At 49.4% G+C, this 13,525-nt stretch overlaps 1 protein-coding gene across 2 annotated transcripts in view; it reads right to left on the bottom strand.

Moving 5' to 3' along the window:
* The window catches only part of Wnt5b (Wnt family member 5B), a 108,157-nt gene extending 104,678 nt beyond the window's left edge, over window positions 1–3,479 (bottom strand). Inside the window, exons 1-2 of one of the 2 annotated variants that reach the window (XM_047550741.1) lie at window positions 2,813–3,479; window positions 771–898 (exon numbers count right to left, since the gene is read on the bottom strand). Coding sequence is in view for 1 of the 2 variants with exons in the window: in XM_047550740.1 (XP_047406696.1) it covers window positions 2,813–2,818 (6 nt within the window). In the remaining variant the exon portion in view is untranslated. The remainder of the gene's footprint in view (window positions 1–770; window positions 899–2,812) is intronic. The other variant, XM_047550740.1, reaches the window with a different exon arrangement.
* Window positions 3,480–13,525: the final 10,046 nt, after the last annotated feature.

Below are 13,525 nucleotides of genomic sequence, written 5' to 3'. Positions count from 1 at the left end.
TTAAAAAAAAAAAAAAATCATTTGAGGGGCCAGGATTGTAGTTCAGTGGTAGAGAACTTGCCTAGCACATGTGAGGCAATGGGTTTGATCCTCAACACCACATAAAAAAGTAAATAAATAAAATAAAGGTATTGTGTCCATCTACAACTAAAAATAGTTTTTAAAAATTATTTGAGCTGGGGCTGAGTGGTGGTTTTCCTTCATTTCAAAATAGTGTCTGTTCTCTCTTTGATACAGATGATCTATAGTTATAAATAGCAAGGAGGAGGAGATACACAAGGCAATGCTGAAGGAGACCTCTTTGGGACCATTGTGAGGAGTGGTGCAACACTGGAGATCTCAGGGGCAGGAGTCCAAGGAAAGAGGCATGGTTGGCATGTTTGCCCTCTGTGCACATACATGAGGTCCTGGGTCCCATCCCCACACCACAAAAGAACAAACAAAATCTTTCCAGTTGCCGCTAGAGTAATAGGAGGATGAAATACATAGGTAAAGAACAATCCTAGATTTTTTCTTTTCACAGCAATTTTGGGAATACATTATTATTATTATTATTATTATCATCATTATTATTATTGCTGGGGATGGAAACCAGAGTCTTCATGCTAAACACATGCATAAAGCTTAACCCTTTAAGCTTTTTGGATAGAAAAAAAATTTAGGAAAGGGCTAAGCAAGAAACCCTGGGAGATTACAACCATCAAAAGTACTAAGAAGGGAACTGGTTTCAGACAATCTGGGCAAACACACACACGCACAACCATACTCACAGAACATCAGAGCCTAGGAAAGTAGGAATCCATGGGTGGAAAGGGGCTAGCAAGTTCCTTCAAGTTTGACTCTGACTCTCCTGGCAGGGAGACCCCACAGTGTGTCATATGTCTTCTGTCTGATTTATCTTTAATATGAGAAAGAAAAAGAACAGGGTGTCTCTCTCAGCAGCTACCCTTGGAGATTTACCCATATGTTGTAACTTCAGGTCCCTATTCCCTTCACCCCCTGCCCTGGTGTCAGCACCCCCTGCACCTGTTAGTACTGACACTGCTATAGCTGTGCCTCCTTCTCTGACTCCCGCATTTGACATCACCAGGAAGACCCCAGCACTGCACCACTCCTCACAATGGCCCCCAGGAGGTCTCCTTCAGCATTGTCTTGTGCACCTCCTCCTCCTTGCTATTTATAACTACAAGTCATCTGTATCAAAGAGAGAACAGACACTATTTTGAAATGAAGGAAAACCACCACTCAGCCTTCCACCTCCAAAAGATCAGTATGTTTGCCAGGACTTGTGTATGGGTCTGGACAGACATGTGGGTGCAGGCTCTGGGCCTGGCATCCACTCCTCTATGCTTGAGATCCCAGTCTTGCCTTTGATAAGTAAATTACATGTGCATTCCACCACAGGAGCAGCTCGATGCAGGAAAGGGTCCTCAAGTTTTCTCAGGTGTGCCTACTGCTCCAAGGGACCTACGCTGCCTTAGGGGCCAACCACAGAAGGGGGCAACCTAGGCTTGCACCATGGGCCTGTGTCAGTGCTGGTAGTTGTCCAGGAGTATGACCCTGCCTGCTGACAGTCTTCTGTCCCTGCACTGATGGCATGGGCACAGATGTCCCATCACAGCTCTGGCAAGTGGGCACATTCCTAGGCCACTGGAGAAGTTCAGGGGATTGGTAACATGATCTGGAGCCCTTCTCCTCCAGGTACCAGGCTGTAACTCTGCTCAGGGTGGCCGTCACTGAAAGTTGTTGCCAAAAGACAAAAGTAGTAAAGAAGGACGCCCTGTAAAGTGGAGGGCAAACTGCCTCCTCCCCACTCAACTCTGCTGAGTAACCACCTCAGGGCCTGAGCCACCTGTTTCTCTCTCTGACAGAACCAAACTTTCTTAAAAAAAAAAAAAAATTGTCTCTCACAATGATTTGCAAGGTGCAATATCCAGGAAACCTGTCTGTCACTAGAGCGCTTGACCAAATATCCACCGACGCGCCCAGAGTAAATGGATAAAGAGGTGGCTTCCCATCTCTCCCAGCCGCAAGAGAGGCAATCAGGGAAAGCAGAAAGAAACCACCACCACTTCTCAGGGCTCGACCAGCTCCGGAGTGAGAAGAATACAGGGACTTCTCGCCAGAGTTAAGGTAATCCATATGCAGTCCCGCCCGAGTCCGCTGCAGGCCGGGAGCAGACTCAAATTGAGGGTTCCAGTTGGGCCGGGTCAATCCTGGGAAGGGTTCGAGAAGCTCCAGCGGCTCACATCTCCCTGACAGTCGCGGGCAGCGCCTAGGCTCTGTCTCTGAGTTCAGGAGTGGCCGCTGCCCGGGCCATCGCCTGGGTCGCCCGCTTGTCTGAGACCCGAAAGTCGCGAGCGCCAGAGCCGCCGCGGGAGGGCGAGGAAGCCCCAACCCTACCTGCCCGCGCCGGGAGCGCGCCCTCCGCGCCGGTCGCCGCGCGCTCGCTGGAGGCAGCAGCAGCGCGGCCGAGAGCCAGGCGGCCCCAGCTTTGTTCGCGGCAGGGCTGGGTAATTTCCTTCGTCTTCGTTTCCCTTCCCGCCACCTGACCGGGCTACGCCGACGCTACAGACCCCGCGCCAAACCGAGCCAGAAGAGTCTGGTTTAGCTAGAGAAGGGCCGGCTCCCAAAGTGCGAGCGCCTGCGGCGCCCAGACCCGGCCGGCCAGCTGAGCGCCGAGGGTCCGAGAAGCAGGAGGCAGCCCAATGAAGTTTGGGGGATCCGGGGAGAGGCCGAGACGTCTCTCGGACGACGAGCCCAGGGACCGCCGCGCAGCTCCCGTTTCCCACAGTTGGCAGCGGGCACTTACCTGCATGTCCCGCCGCTTGTCAGGCCCGCGGGCTCCGGCTCGCGGCGCAACACGGCCGGGCTCTCGCAGCGCCCTGCACCTCTGGATCGGCCCGGCGCCGCGGTGCGTGGAGGCGCGGCCCGCGGGGGCCAGTGGGCGGCCTGGAGCCCTGCCCCACTGGTGGGGCCCGGGGCAGACTCTGCCCGCTCCTCTCAGCGCGCGGGCTGCTCAGGCAGCCGCACCGGACTCTTCATCCGCTGCTAGGGTGCGGGGCTGGAGGCGCGGGCGGGTGCGCCCTGCTATGGGGGTCCCACCGAGCGTCTGCCCGGCTCCTTAGGTGCTGAATCCGCCGCTGCTGGGCCCGATCCGAGCAATTCCAGCCCTCGGAGTCCGTGCTCGCTCCTGCCACTGGGAGGGCTCCCTGCTGGGCTCCAGGACCCCCAAGTTTGGCGGGCGGGAGAAATCGCGGTTGCGGAGCTGGGGCCGAGTCCAGGAGAGGTCCTGGGCCCGGGTCGCCTGGTCGGGCCGCCGCCGTCGGTCGTCCGTCGCTGGATTGCGCGCTCTTCTCCGGAGCGCAGGACCCGAGGAACTTTCAGCTTCAAGTTGGCTGCTGGCAGGCGGCGTCCGCGGCTCAGAGTGCAGGGGCCGGCTCCAGGCGAGTGGATCCCGGGGCTCCACCGCCTCCGCCCCGCCTCCTGCGCCGCCTCCCCGCCCCCCGGCAGCCGCGCCGGCCCCCAGCTCGCTCCTTCCCACCGACCGAGCCTGCGACACCCCTCCTGAGAGCTCCTCCCAGTCACAGGGACCGTGACCTCCGCACCTGCCTCCCGCTACCCGGGCGCATTCGGCAGAGCGGCCCAGGACTTTGACATGGGGGTGCGCAAGGAGAGCCCCCGCTGCCCGCAGGCCAACCACCCCAGTCCCTTCTACCGGCCCCACACGCCAGCCGCCGCCTCCTCCCGGAACTCGACCCCTCTTCGGAAAGGACCCGGGGGACCTGCCCGGATCTAGCCCTCGCGGGGCTCTCCGGAGCCTGTGCCCTGCGCTGCAGCCACGGAGCTAGAATCTCTGAAAACAGGAGAGAGTACATCAACTCTTATATTTACGTCGAACACGGTCACGAAACGTATCCTCCTTTGAATCCGCTAAGATGCTGAGTGATTCGGAAGCTATTATTTCCACCCTGTAAACTCACCTCTTGGTCCTGTGCCCTTTTGCTCCAGCAGCACAAGCAGGTCTCTGAGCCTAGGAAATCTGATGTGAAGAGGCTTCAAGTGCTTCTGTCATGGATCTGGAACTGAGTTATTCTCCTGACTCTATGGGGAAACTGAGGCACATAAAAGTGCGACGACCAGCCCTAGTCCCTAAAGGGTTTAGTCTACAAAGATTACTTTGAATTTGTTTGGCCTCAGCTCAAATAAAAGTTTAAATACTTTTATTGAGGTCCCTAAGTCCTGTTAACCATCACATCTGGTGAGCTGCCTAAGAGGGGTGCTCCAGGAGGTGAAAAGAATTAACAGATGTCCCAGGGAGCAGGAGCTCACCTGCAGCAGGCATGAATTGAGGCCACCCTTCCAACTGTCTTTTCTTTTTCATGCTGAAGACACCAGTCTCCTCCCTGAGTAAGTAGGAGGTCTCCCTGCTAAAGAAATTGCCCTTGAATGCAGTACAGTGGAGGGGCGGAAAACAATAGTAATAATCAAAGAGTTTGCCTTTTCTTAATTAGTCACCAAACAAGGTGAAAGCCTCTCTCTTTTGCAGGGGGAAGGGCAGCAGAGAGGGTCAGGGACCAGGAACCGAGCACATGGGTTAGGCAATGAGGAGCTATTGCCCTGGGGATTTTACAATAAGGATCCTAAGGGCTGTTCTAGAGAATGCTCCACTAATTAGAGCAAAAGTCTTCCTTGGAATTGTGTAGCCATGGGCTGGAAGTGCACTGTGACTTTTCTCACGTTGGAATGAATGGGGTTTATGAGACCAGGACCAGCAACTCTAAATGAGTGGTCTGTAATTGTTATGGGGGCCTGTCTTCATGGAGGGAAGCTAGTTCAATGCTTTATCTTGGGGACAGATGGGACAAGGAGGATAACTGGTATAAAAGCCTTGAGTACACTTCATCAAACTACAAAAAGGCTCAGTTCCTGTCTTCCTCAGCATAAAGCGTCAGTTCTGGGGTCAGGATCTTTGTGGGAGGCCAAGGGAAGGCCTAGTCCAGGAGACCCTGATCATTCCAGGAGTAACTTGGGAGAATCTGGGAGTTCACCTCACCAAGACGACTGAGACCAGTTCCCACCCTCGAGAAGTTTAAAGTCTAGAGAAATGGGGTGTGGGGAGGCAAACCTCTAACTTGAAGCCCAGAATGAGCACCCCTGGTGCCTTTGTCCCCAAACTGACAACCCAGGATGAGAGCAGGTGACAGATGATGGCAACCTTCACTGAAGGTCTGATAAGTCCTCTACCTGTCACCCTCTCTGCCCAAGATGAGTCAAAACTGGCACCTTAGGGAAGCTCTGTGCCCCCAGAAGAGGAATGTGTGACTGAGTCGCTGGGCAAACATGTGAACGATCAGACAGCCCAGCCATGGGCCACACGCTGGAGGGAAGTGGTGAGGGCCCCACTGCTTGAGTCACAGACTGCTGGGGAATCTGCAGCCCATTCTAGAGGCAAGGCTGGTGGGAATGTGGACACACCTCATCCATGTTTTGTCTGCTGGGTGGGGTCTCTTGTCTTCTCTCCCATATCGAACATAAGTCAAGTTGGTATGTGTGGAGGGAAGGGAAGGGGAGTAGGAGGGGGATATTTAGCCCTATGAAAATTTTTGATAATTCTTGCTCTGGTTGTCGAAGACATGCCCTCGCCCCCACACCACCCCATATAATGTCTTCACAGGCCACCAGCCACACTCAGGGTCCCGTTCAAGCCAGAAAGTCTAGAGAGGAGACAGAGTTTCCTCCATATCCTTAGACTTTGGTGACTTTCCTTTGGCTCTGAAATAGTGTGTCCTTAGATCAGCTGCTTCCTGTCGCCATCTGCAAGACTAGGACAAGGTACTTCTGGCAGCACTGCGATCAGGCTGAGCCACTAAGTGAGACCGGAGGTCCACCCTTCCACCCCAGGCTGCTTCTCTGCCCCTTTCAAAGGGTTTATTTAGGATGCATGGAAATTTTCTTGGGAGAACCAGCCTGATGAGCCGTCAAAGCCCAGAGCAAGATCAAGAAGCAAAGCTAATAACCTTTCATCTCAACAGCTATTTCACAGCCACTTGACCTCTATCACTCTTGTTATCCAGTGTTCATTTTCTGCTTGTTCTCTGGATGCGACATAGAAATCACTGTTTGTCTAAGAACAAGGGCTTTAAAGAACTGGTAGAGTATGACCTAAATATCCAGACACCATCTGTAGATTACCCCCGCCAACCCACAATAGCTGAGACAACTCAGGACATCTGGTTCAGGGGAATTCTAAGAGCTGAAGGCAGCAGGGTCGGGCAAGAAGAAAACCACATTAGCATGAGTTATAATCTGGCTCTGCATTTCCATGGTGGGGAGGGGGCGGGTTCACATTAAGATACCGGAAGCATGAAGGAATTTTTACAAAAACAGAGGAGGGCTAACCTGATGGCAGTTCTTAACACCTGTTAAATACATTGAGCTTACCTGTATATCTTACCTTTTCCATTGTATCCTAATTGAGATCCATCAGAATTATGATGGCCCTATTCATCTCTCTTGGACAGTTCTCCTCTGACCACCTCCCCAAAAGAGAGGCTGGTCCCTTCCAGGAAGGTTGCTGAACTGGCCGGCTCCTAGTCAACCCATGAGTGAAATCCACACCCACTGTCTGTGTGATCTTAGGCAAGTGATCTTGCTGAGCCTCAGTTTCCTCATCTGAAAGACAATAGTAGTAAGCTGCCTACCTTGTGCAAATGGGAATAATAAGTCTGATAATGTAGAAACTAAATACCCTGTCTCTTACATGAGTGCATATTCAATGTGTGCTAAATTACTGTATTATTACTATTAAATAGACTTGACCTGATTTTCCATTTGGCCAGTCTAATATTGTTCTCCTCAAACATTTTTTTTTAGATTTTAATTCCCCCCTTTTTTTTCTGCTAAGGGTCCCAACTTACTTACTTCTTTCCTTCTTTCTTTCTTTCTTTTTTTTTTTTTTTTCCTTTGTATACTGGGTTTTGAACCTAGGGGTGCTCTACCTCTGAGTTACATTCCCCAGCCCTTTTTTTGTTTTTTATTTTGAGTTAGGGTCTCACTTAGAGGCTCAGGCTGTCCTCAAACTTGTGATCTTCCTGTCTCAACTTCCTGAGTTGCAGGGATTACAGGTGTGCACCTTTGCATCTGTCTCAAATTGTTCCTTTAATGAATTACTGCTTCACAAATACCTACAATGAAACTGTCAAAGGTATCATTAAAAGCTGGCAAAACTGGGAGCTAAGGGCGTAGCTCAGTGGTAGAGCAGTTGTATAGCATGTATAAGGTCCTTGGTTCAGACCCCAGCACTGCAAAACAAAACAAAAACCAATAAAAACTGGAGCCCCCCAGCTGACTGGGATGGAAAGGGTTTCATTGTTTCATCACTTGTCAAGGTCCCATAAAGAGATGGGAAGTGTGTATAAATGTGGTCCTATTAATAAACTGCTTCAATGATTGACCCCCCCCATAAGGCACTATTTGGAATTGTGATTGGCAAGAAATGCCATCTTCCCTTTGAGACTCTAAAAACCCCATGTTCCTCCTTTCCCTCTTCTCAACTTTACTTAAGTCCTGTAATGCATTCTATACTGAGGGACACTAAGAGGGAAACAGGCAGTGTCTGCCTTTAAGAGAACTTTTGCTATCCTGTGTGTGTGTGTGTGTGTGTGTGTGTGTGTGTGTGTGTAGCAAAGGGAGAATAGAAGCAAGTGGAAACAGTAACAGAGGCCCCTGTCTACTTCAGGTGCCAAGCCCTGACCCACATTCTCCTCCCCACTCTTTTCCTGAGAAGTTTGGTTTATACTGGGCAGATCACTTTCCCTCTGTGGGTTGTTTTTTTTTTTTTTTTTTTTTTTGTTGTTGTTGTTGTTGTTTTTTTTCCCTTTTCTTTTTTTGGCACTGGGGACTGAACTCAGGGGCACTTTACCACTGAGCCACATCCCCAGCCCTTTTTATTTTTTTATTTTGAGGCAGGGTCTCACTAAATTGCTGAGGCTGGCCTCAGCCTGGGATTACAGGCGTGTACCAGTGCACCTGGCTTCTCTCTGTTCTGTAGAGAGCATGGGGGGTTCAATAATCCCCACGATTAAGTGAATCTATAAGTGAGTTAAAGGGAAAATGAAGAAAGATGGAAGTTTGAGTGGAAGACAATGAATTTGACTTCATATACACTCATTTTTGAGTGTCAAGAGGGCATTCAAGTGTTGACAGCAAGAAATAGGGAAATGGAAGAGAGGTTAGAGGTCAGGGTGACTGGAGATGCAGTTTCAGCGAAGTGAGCTGATAAAGATGAAAGCCAGACAGCAAGGGGTCCCGGCAGGAAGAGCTGGCGAAGAAGTTGGGCAACGTGTGTAGATAATACCTACAAGTTTAAGAAAAGGGAAGAAGGGATGGGAGAGCACAGGAAGGGGCAAGTGATGTGTTTTGCAGCAGACAGCAGAAAAAGGGGAGGAGGTGAGCTGTTCCTGTTGTTGACAGGGCTCGAGCGCGATGCCTCCCTTGGAGGAAGGGCAGCCAGTACCTCAGTAAGGGGGCCAGCATTCCAGAGCGCGGGGACCTCCTTCCTGCTCCAGAGACTGTTAGCACTCAGGACAGGCAGCTACCAAGACAAGGGAAAGGCCGTCCCCAGAGGAGGGAAAGCAGTGAGTCTCCTATGAGCTAGGAGGTGGCCTCCTGCTGTTAGAGGCGGCTCCTGGGTTAAGTCTAAGACTGGTATGGGAGTGGCAGACCTCTCAAGATTACATGCTCACAGACAGCTCCTGGGGAGGGGGCTTCCTACACTGATGGGCTCAATTGCTGGTTTATTGGTATCTCCCAGGAAAGAATTTTTAAAATACAGTTTCCCAGGCTGTACCTCTGGCCTAAAGCAGCTAGAACTTTGTGTGTGTGTGTGTGGTGGGGGGGTGGTACTGGGGATGGAATTCAGGGCCTTACACATACATAATAAGCAAGCACTATACCCCTGAGATACACCTCCAGCCCTTTCTGTTTTTTTATTTGGAGACAAGGTCTCACTAAGGTTAGCCTTGAACTTGACATCCTCCTGCCTCAGTCTCCCAAACAACTGGGATTACATGCATGAACCATGGCACCTGCTCTGGAGACTCTAACTTTTAAGCCCCCACATATCCTTCTGATCCTCAGCCCAGTTTGAGTTTCAGCTGTGGGCTCCCAACAGTCCAGCACCCAGTGAGCGGGCTTGCTGAAATGGACAAATGGAAACCTAAGAAGGACGATCCCAGGAATCCTTTCAGTTCTGTTCCCTGACTATAGTGCTTTAAGATGGAGGGTGGGGAGCTGTGTGGTTTCCACCAGCCTGCTCTTCCTCCCCTTGGCTGAGGGAGGACCAGGTGCCACAGTACTCAACCTGAACTGAGTCTAGGTTCTGGGTTCTGCCTCCTCTGCGTTGGAAAGTCAACTTTTGCTAAATAGTACTAATAAGGATAGAAAAGGTAATCCACAGGTAATTCAAATGTCTCAAGGTAAGTAATAATCTGTCTCCTGACCTGGATTATTATCAAACATTTTTATTTTTATTGTTTTTTGTTTGTTTGTTTTTGCAGTGCTGGGGATTTGAACCCAGGGCCTTGTACTTGCAAAGCAAGCACTCTACCAACCGAGCTATATCCCAGCCCCCAAACATATTTATAAGCTACTGAATTCTGCTCTGTGAGCTGGGAGACTTGGCTAAACAGTTCCTATGTGGAGCACTTGTCTGGTTGGAGGAAACATGGTTGTATTATGAGTCAGTGATAAGTGAGAATGTATCAGTGTAACAGTTACAAACAGTAACTGTTCAGAATGTTAAATTTAAAGCATTTAGCCCAACACCCTTCCTTATTCTCTGATATTTTTCAATCTAGTTATATAAGTATCCAGATTCTAATATATAACTAATTTCAGCAGCCTTCATTAATCCTTGAGTTTTTAAAATATGTTGATTAGCTGGGGCAGTGGGGTGGCCTGTAGTCTCAGCTACTTGGGAAGCTGAGGCAGGAGGGTCACTTAACCCCAGGAGTTCAGTGCCCACCTGGACAACAAACAAGACTGTCTCAGAAAGAAAAAGGTGATGAATAAAAATGACTCAGAGGGGCTGGGGAGATAGCTCAGTCGGTAGAGTGCTTGCCTTGTAAGCACAAGGCCCTGGGTTCGATCCCCAGCACCCAAAAAAAAAAAAGACTCAGAAAATAACAGTCAGCTACAATATTAATTAGACGCCAACATTTCTTCTTTCCTAAGACCTCATGCACTGACCAAGATAAAGTGAGATGTAAAAAGATGATTCCTAGCAAAAAGATGGAAATTAGATCCAGTAATTTGCCTTTCGAATTTTAAATATGCACCTTAAGCATCTTTCATTCTAAGGGAATTTTGAACAAATAAATACTCTCATTTTTTATAGGCTTAGAAGGGTATTGAAGGTAGTCACTTACCTGCTCAAACCTCAGCAGACAGATGGGAGGGAGACAGATAAGGAGAGTGTTGGGCCAAAGGCAACTCAACCCCCGCCCTGGGCAAAGGAGTAACCTCCCTCCCACCGAATGCTGAGCAGCCCTTGTAGCCATACATCTACCTTCCCTTTTCGTTTCTCAAAGCCTAGTAACATACCTGTATCCCCACCTGCCTATCTGTGGTGAGTTTTAAACAGGAATTTCTGGAAACAGAAAACTACATATCCAGTTGTAGAATTTCAGGCACCTGAGTGGAGGAGATATTTCAGGGCCCCACAGGGAAATGGGGAAGCTCCTGGGAGCCTTCCTGGTACCTTCGAGTCTTACTACCCAGCTTGCAGCCTACCCCTTGAGTCCACTCCTGGGGAATTCTATGCTCAGGGCCTCCCACCATCCCTGCCAGTGACAGGTGAACAGGAGCCACTTGCTCACCTTCTTTAATGGAAATGGAAATGTCCATGTGGGCTTGCAGTAAGTTATAGGGACAAAGGTGTCCCTGAGCTGACAGCAAAGTCTCTGCCAGGTAACAGGCCAGGCCAAGCAACCCACAATCCTCAGGATTTTTCTTTCCTGGATGAGGTTTTGATTGTGTGTTTTTAAGACGCTTTGTTGTAACAATTAAAGGATCAGGACAAATCTGGCCACAGTCGGTACTTTAAAACCTCACTTTGCACTTAAAGAACTCTCAGCAAGGCTCTGCTTGCAATGATGACAGAGAACAACGACCCAGACACAGGACACTTACTTCCTACATATGCCAAGCACATAAATATTTACTTAGGTAACAAGCAATGACCGGGTGCCTTTAATGTGGCTGGTGTGCAAAGGGTGAATCATGCGGGTTGGCAAATGGGGAGTGGAAGGGGAGTTTCTTCACTGGGGAACAGAAACTAAGAGCCACCAACAGTAGAAAGGGGGAGAATGGAGCTGGGGGAGTATGAACATGGGGCATTCCAAGAAGATGCAAGCCAGGAAAGTCAGTGGGCACCACCAGGAGGAGCCTGACCTCTGCCTCAGAGGCCACCGTTTACCAGCCCATGCCAGTGAAGTATAGAATCAGCCCAGGGGCCAAAGATGGAAGGATGTGGAGAGACCACATGCAATGGAGGGCTGGGTGTAGTTCAGTGGTAAAGCACTTGCCTAGCATGCATGAGGCCCTGGGTTTCATCCCCAGTACTGCAACATTTTAAAAAGTAAAATAGAAGAACAAGAACTTACCTGGCAAGGGCGGCTCACAATGAGAGCCCCACTAAGCGCCCACAGAGTTCTAGAAACCATGCCACCAAGAAGGTGGCCCTAGTGTGGGTCATGTTGTAGGTACAGCATCTTCTTCCACATAGGCAACCCCACAACCTGCCTCCTGGCCCAGCCCCAGCTTTGGCCACAGAACTGCACAGAAGCTGGTCTGGCCCCCTCCTCCAGACTGCTGTCTCTTTAGTGACCCCCACCACTCTGTGGGCCCAGCATGGTGGTAGGCTGCCTGCATAATCCAGCATTGGAACACTATCTTGGCAGCATGGTGCTGGAGTCCAGCATCTGGGATCATTTCTATGGCTACTAAATTGTGGGTGTTTCACCAATTGCACTGTGAAAGAAAATCTTAGTGGAGGGAGCGCTTATTTATTTGAGACAGGATCTTACTACATTGCCCAGGCTGATTTCCAACTCCTGGACTCAAGCGATCCTCCTGCTCCAGCCTCCCGAGGAGCTGGGACTACAGGCATGTGCCACCACAACTGACTGAAATGCTGGTTTTTATGTATTCTGTACCAGCATGTGGTGTCAGGAAGTGTGCAGATGGACAACTGCCTCCACCCAGGTCTAACTGCTGCAGGAGAATGGTAATAGCACAAGGACAACAATAATAACCAGTTCAAATTGAAGAGAGTTTACCATGCACTAGGAAATTTAATCCTGAAAACAACACTCCAAGGTGGATGCTCTTATGACCCCACTTCACAGATGAAAAAACTGAAGCCTAGAGAGGCCTAGTTACCTACCTATAATCACAGCCAGTAGCGACCCAGGGCAGCCTTCCATGAAGTTGTAGAGGAGATTGTCTGGAGAGATTCAGGGGATTCCTTGTTGCTATTTAGGATAAACTTTGCCCCTAACCACCAGATTAGAAAATGGTTCCTCATTCCTACTTTTCAGAACCTGTTATAGTTACTCAGGGACTGGAAATCAACAATGGCTCCCAATTCTATTTTATATTATGGGAGAGAAAGAATTGATGGGAACACTTGAGAGAATCTACAAGATAAAGTGTTTTTTATATCTAATTTGTTCAAGTTCACAGTGATGCAGGAAACTAATTTTTCCCACACCAAGAAGGTGCAAAAGGGTGACCTTTTGATTCTGAACTCTACTCCCATCCCTGGAGTGGGAGGGCTGGGAAATTTCCACGTGGTTCTTGGAACTCCAGGAAACAAAGATGAGGCCACACCCATGAGAAACAGGTTTCCCTAAGTTTGGGGGCTGATACATCTTCCATTTTAGTCTTACCTGTCCTTTTTCAACTCCACAAAGCTAGAGAGGCTGCAAAGAAAGCCAAAGACCCCACCAAATCCCAGGGTGGGGAGCTCCCCCTAGTGGCCCAGTGGACCCACTTGTTAATAGCACCCAGGTCTTGACAAAAGGGAAGGAAACTGATGTTTGAGGTAGTCTGTCATGAGAGGTAATGGTCCACTTCTAGGGCAAAGAATAAGGCAGGGACTTGAAGAAATACTTGCACACCCATGTTAACAGCAGTTGACAGAGAGTTGGCAGTAACCCAATTGTCCATTGATGGATGAATAGGCAAATAAAATGTGGTATAAACACAAGGGAATATTATTTGGTCTTAAAAAGGAACATGCTACATGGATGGCCCCTGAAGACATTATTGTAAGGAAAAAGGCCAGTCACAGAAGGATAAATACTGCATGATTCCATCTATGTAAGTTTCCTAGAGTCAAATATATAAAGATAAAAAGTAGAAGGGTGGTTGCCAGGGCCTGGGGAGAAGGGATCAGCATTTAATAGGTGCAGAGTTTCAGTTGGGGATAATTTAAAAGTCTTCAAGATAAATGGTTGTA

This window comes from Sciurus carolinensis, chromosome 4 (assembly GCF_902686445.1).
Source record: "Sciurus carolinensis chromosome 4, mSciCar1.2, whole genome shotgun sequence".
NCBI classification, from domain to species: domain Eukaryota; kingdom Metazoa; phylum Chordata; class Mammalia; order Rodentia; family Sciuridae; genus Sciurus; species Sciurus carolinensis.
This window is presented reverse-complemented; position numbering and strand designations above follow the sequence as displayed.